This window comes from Armigeres subalbatus, chromosome 3 (assembly GCF_024139115.2).
Source record: "Armigeres subalbatus isolate Guangzhou_Male chromosome 3, GZ_Asu_2, whole genome shotgun sequence".
Taxonomy (NCBI): Eukaryota; Metazoa; Arthropoda; class Insecta; order Diptera; family Culicidae; genus Armigeres; species Armigeres subalbatus.
In genome coordinates this window covers 184,706,135-184,712,134 of record NC_085141.1, presented here as the reverse complement: position 1 = coordinate 184,712,134, position 6,000 = coordinate 184,706,135, and the positions used below count along the sequence as shown (strand labels likewise).

Below are 6,000 nucleotides of genomic sequence, written 5' to 3'. Positions count from 1 at the left end.
TTACCCCTCCTTTCGCCTTATACCGGACAGACGCGTTCTTTTACAGAAGGCATTATCAACTCGTTTCGCCTTATACCGAACAAATGCATCCATTTAAAGAAGGCGTAACCCCTCCCTTCGCCTTATATCGGGAAGACGTGTTCTTTGAAAGAAAACATTAACAACTCCTTTCGTCTTATAACGGGCCGTATATATGGTGGGGTTTCAGGTTTTGAAACCCGCAACCCTAGTCGAACCCGTACCTGATGGGTTCGGGTTTGAAAAATTAGTACAATATCGGGTTCGGGTCGGGTACGGGCTTAAGAAATTAAATACTGAAAATTATTTTATTCAGTTTTGTTAACTGTGAGGCTAGTTTGTTGTTTGGGCTTACATTTTTTTCAATTTAAAGAGAACCAGAAAATATCTAGTTTGAATTTTTTCGGGGCAGATTTTTTTGCGGGTTCAAATAATTAAATTAAGTCGGGTTCGGGTCGAGTAGGGGCTTACGAATGCAAAAATTCTCGGGAACGGGTCGGGTTCGGGTTTGCATTAAATCCAAAAAATTTACCCGGATTTCATGTAATTAAGCAAAATCGGTAATTATTTGAATGATAATTATTCTAACTGAATTCTGCCAAATGGCGTTCCGCGGAATGATTTTCGGTGAAAAGGTACATTCCGCGAAATGTCTTTCGGAAAAATAGGTGCATTCCGCGAAATGTGTTTCGGAGAGTTGATACATTCCGCGGAATGTCGTACCGCGAAAAAAAAATTCCGCGAAATGGTTTTCGGCGAAATAGTATACAACCGATAAAACGACATACATTCTTCTTCTTCTTATTGACATTACATCCCCACACTGGGACAGAACCGCCTCGCAGCTTAGTGTTCATTAAGCATTTCTACAGTTATTAATTGCGAGGTTTCTAAGCCAAGTTACCATTTTTGCATTCGTATATCATGAGGCTAACACGATGATACTTTTATGCACAGGGAAGTCGAGACAATTTCCAATCCGAAAATTGCCTAAACCGGCGCCGGGAATCGAACCCAGCCACCCTCAGCATGGCCTTGCTTTGTAGCCGCGCGTCTTACCGCACGGCTAAGGAGGGCCCCACAAAACGGCATACATACTTATCTGAAAAGGCTTGCTCAGTGCCGTCCAACGAGTGCCGAAAATCACCTTTTGCATGCGAATTTTTAGTTTTGATGCAAGTACAGGAGGTTTAGACAAGCAAAGATTTATTATTGGATATTCGGTAATTTTAAAATAATCGCTACAGAAAGTAATTGAAATGTAAGATTATAAGCTTTGAAAAGACGTCTAAAATATTATGGAATTTCTTTTGAAATATTTTATTTATTATCCCACGCTTAAGATAAATTCCAAGCTGAATAGCCCACAACTGCATTGAATTTAAATTATTGCGGTAGAAACTGTGATGGGTAAAGCTGCGAATCGTTTCACTGATTCAATTAACTTTTAGTTATTATTTGACAGTTCGATAATTATTATCCCATCGGGGTTAAAATTTTACCCCGAAGCAAACCCACTTGAATTTTGACAGATTGATAGTTATTTGGTACAAAATAGATTTGGCACCAATTTTCTAGCGAACAAAGTTTAACTATCGAACTTTTAAAACCTATCCATGCTCCGAGGTGGGATTATTTTAACCACGGAGAAATAACCATCGAACCGTCAAATTATGATTGAAAGTTAAACGAATCGGTGAAATGGTTCACAGCCTAAGTAAATTTTAAAAAGTTCCCATTGTGAATAGTAAAAAGCAATAGTTTAGCTCTAGGAAAACCGCCAGAAGATTACCTCTTCGCCATAATTTCTCTGAAAATCATGTACGACGCCGGGCACGGCACCGACTCATTACAAAGTGGCAACTTTTCATTAATGGCCAATAATGGAAAGCATCCACCAAAGCACGAACGTCCTACAGATGCAGCCTTATCGCACACCAAAGGAATCCAAACAATTCAGAAACGTTAGCCCTGTTGGACTATTGCAGAAGAGGAATTTTATTGGAAATTTGCCTTCTTTGACGATGGGCTGTAATCCGAAGTTCGATTGTGGAGCTTTTGTTGGTACATTGAAGAGGGCCAAACATTTCACGCGCGGATCGGTAATGGGAATCAACAGAAAGAGCTCTGCACAGAATGTTTGCCTGAAGGTACTTTCGAAACCATGCGAGAACGCCAGTCTCGCGTTGGTATTTTGAAACACACATTGGAATATGGACTTTTGTCTCGACAGTACATGAACTAGTGCGAACGAGTGGCCGTCCGTAGTTGCGAAACATCCTCATTTTGACTAATTAGGTCGCCGACACTTCAGGGGAAGAATGAGTACCGTACTGCGAAACGTAGAAGCTGTTCTGGTGGAAATAATGCAAACAGTTGGATCCATCGACATCATTATAGTGCAGAAGAGAATAATGCATAACGTACCAATGGGTCAAAACGGCCCAACTCATATAATCATTTGTAGCACATTTCTGAGTAATTATCATAACAATCGACTATTAGATATTCAGTATCGAGGTATAGCACAAAGATCGAGAAAACTGCTTTGATTTTCACCTAAAATTAACAATGTATGGTTCTTTCAACTTACCCGTACGATTTTCATTCAATCAAATAAGGTTTACAAACAACCATGCGTTCGCTGTTTATTGCTAATGCAAGTCTGCTTTGTTACACCACTTCTTGTACGTTTTGCCCAGACTTGTTTTTGTCGTACATCCAATAAAACAAATCTCATTTTGTATATAAAATCTTGGCATATACAATTCTGCAGAGTTTTCCAATGTGTATATGCCAAAGTTTTATACCGATTATGTAAGGTTTTGGTGAGATAGCCTTTCAGGAGCATGCTAATTAGAAAATTCACTTTCTATGGCTGTGGAAGCCGGAGCCACACTCAGGTCAGCAACGATTGCCCAAGAGTGGTTGTAAAAGAAATGGGCACTGATATTGATCGTACGCATCTCGCCTATGCGTCAAAGGAACCAATGGGGTATGTTCAGTGCGAAGATTGAAGCTGCAGTTAACAAAACACGGGCAAGATTCTACGTAGTTTATGGAGGACAACGATGCTTGCTAGAAGACCAATCTGCTAAGGATTTATGTATGCTGAAGAATCGGTCTAGATGAAGCAGGTCAAGCCGTTTTCCAAAATTCGAGATATAGTTGTGGAAATTCCCATGTTCAGCCTGTCAGTCAGCCATACAAACGATCACCGATTGCTATGGAAAAGAAAATCGAGCAAACATAATGACCGATTTTCGAAAGTGCATCACCAAATACCAAATATGCTCGCTGGAATTGTTCCAAAACATAATGGAGTACATTCTTGCTGCTCTAGATAGGTTAATTGTGTACTTAGATGAAGTTATTGTTCATGGAGAAATGAGCACGATGAAATATTGGCTAAAGTACTGAAACGATTATTTTATTATGGAGTACTAAATGAACAGAAGTCTTAAATTTGCATCTGCTGAATGACACCCCTATCTTCTCGAAGGAAGTATTCGAAAGGTGGCGTCGAAAGGTTTCATTAAATAAATAAAAAAAAACAAAATGTGGGGCTCTCTAGAGCCTCAGCTGCAAATTGTTTAATAAGTCTCGTTTTTACCGCACACATTGAAGTAAGAATCGAAACATTACGGCATACGAATATGAATAAGGAAGCGGAACGGAATTGGTGTGTTGGAAATGCGCAAGAGTAACTGATCCGATCTTTCATCTTGTAACTTCCTGGAATAAAGGATTTGTTTCAATTTTTCTGAGATTTTTTCAACATGACGAAAGAAGTTGTTTTTTCTTTCAGCATACCAAAGAAAGCAGTTTCCCACTTTCCAAGTTTTCACAATCGCAAAAAGTTTGCTCTCATTCAAAGCTGTGGAGCGAACCTAATGCGAACAGAAAACATTTCAGTTCCCAGCAAAAGCACGGACCATTACTAAGCAATGTACAAGAAACAAACATCAATTCAGTCCCAACGAAACACCAGAAAAAAAAACCCTAAACAGATTAACTAGACGCAAGAATCAATCTTGACAGCTTTACCCTACAAGTTTACATCACCCCGACCCTCAAGCCCAACCATAAAAAAGAATCGTTATGACTGATTTTACGTTCGCTGTCCTGCAGTTTGAATGATTGATTTTGACGGGCGGTGGACGACGGCGGAGTCTTCCGCTCGATTGACGGCGGGCCCGCTGCCGCCGTCGGCCAGCCCAAGAAGTTGCACTGAACGCAGGAGCTGGACTCGTGGGCGGCGCTGCTGTTGGCCGTTGCGACATCTGTCATCGTCAAGCTGAGATTTTCCACCGTGGCCGCTTGCTGACTGAAAGTAACGTTTTTGTGGCCCTGCAAATTACCCTCGGTGACTATATAATTCGGTAGGATGAACATCGTGGTCGAAATCTGGGGCACGGCATCGGGGTGGTTAAAAACTTTGAACGACGGCATAAACGGGGCGGACGTTGATGGATGCTCGTAGGTTGACGGCTGGAACGGAAGGAGCAAAAAGAAATGGGAAACGTCCCATGTAAGTAAAATATTGAATTGTGGAAAGTGGCAAAGAACTTTCAATTAGAACGAAATCTTTCAGATGTACTGGGAAAAGCGGACGGAAAAGTTATAATCCTGAGGTGTGTTTCTTTCTTATGAACTTGCTATGTTGCAGAATGAAGGGGGGGTCAACTGATTGAAATCAAAGTTCTCGATCGAATTTCTCAAGAAAACTCGATTAAAATTGTTTTCTGGTTTAGGTATGTTTCTTCAACCTTCGCTGCTTGATGCAGAAATCTCTCAAATACTTTGAACTTTTTGTTTGATGATTTCGGTATAGCTTTGTCATTCTACGAACGATATAACTTAAAAACTAGGTGCTCTTTGAGCAGTTGAAACTTAAAAAGTGCGTAGGATTTCTGAAAGAATGTTCAAGAAATTCATATATTTTGCATTGACATAATTTCTGGACTTTTGAACACAATGGTCGATCGTTTTTACATTCAATACTCAACTTCGGTCCGAATTTTGACAAACATCGCATGAATATTCAAAACATAGAATGACATAGTCAGACGCAGAGTGTAAAATAATCAAAATTTTTTGGTGAATTCCATTTTTCTTCATTTGTCAGTTCACTTCCGACACATTCATAGTCGGCTCTAGGCAGTCAATATTCAGTTGAGTATTAGTCATTGAATATTTATGCACATTTTACAAATTGATAAATTATCTAAAACCTGAACACGTTTCAAATGAGTAAAATGATTTATCACACAGGACTGAATCCGATTTTCATTCGCGAGGCACTTTCAACGGTAAACATCAACATAAACAATGCCAATTATATTTTTTTTTCTGCGCATAGTAAACACACTCAGTGAAAATCGAATGAATGAATTCGTGGAGTAGTCGTCTGACTATGTCATTCTATGTTTTGAATATTCATGCGATGTTTGTCAAAATTCGGACCGAAGTTGCTTCATGAAGATGAATATTTTAAGCTCTGGTCAGACGACTACTCCACGAACTCATTCATTCGACTGTCACTGAGTGTGTTTACTATGTGCAGAAAAAAATATAATTAGCATTGTTTATTTTGATGTTTACCGTTGAAAGTGCCTCGCGAATGAAAATCGGATTCAGTCCTGTGTGATAAATCATTTTACTCATTTGAAACGTGCTCAGATTTTAGATAATTTATCAATTTGTAAAATGTGCATAAATATTCAATGACTAATATTCAACTGAATATTGACTGTCCAGAGCCGACTATGAATGTGTCGGAAGTGAACTGACAAATGAAGAAAAATGGAATTCACCAACAATTTTCGATTATTTTACACTCTGGTCTCATATGATCATCAAGCGTCCTGCAAAAGGCGAGACATAAAGGGCCTTTCGCAAATTACGTAACGTTCTAGGATGAGGGAGTCAAACCGAGCGTTATGATCCATGCAAAAAGTTATACCTTCCATACAAAAAGTG

The 6,000-nt window shown here is 39.4% G+C and overlaps 1 protein-coding gene across 6 annotated transcripts in view; it reads right to left on the bottom strand.

Moving 5' to 3' along the window:
* Positions 1-482: 482 nt before the first annotated feature.
* The window catches only part of LOC134220649 (uncharacterized), a 121,164-nt gene continuing 115,646 nt past the window's right edge, over positions 483-6,000 (bottom strand). For all 6 annotated transcript variants that reach the window (XM_062699757.1, XM_062699753.1, XM_062699755.1 and 3 more), the window contains one exon: positions 483-4,509. In XM_062699757.1, coding sequence (XP_062555741.1) covers positions 4,075-4,509 — 435 coding nt within the window. In that variant the 3' untranslated portion in view covers positions 483-4,074. The remainder of the gene's footprint in view (positions 4,510-6,000) is intronic.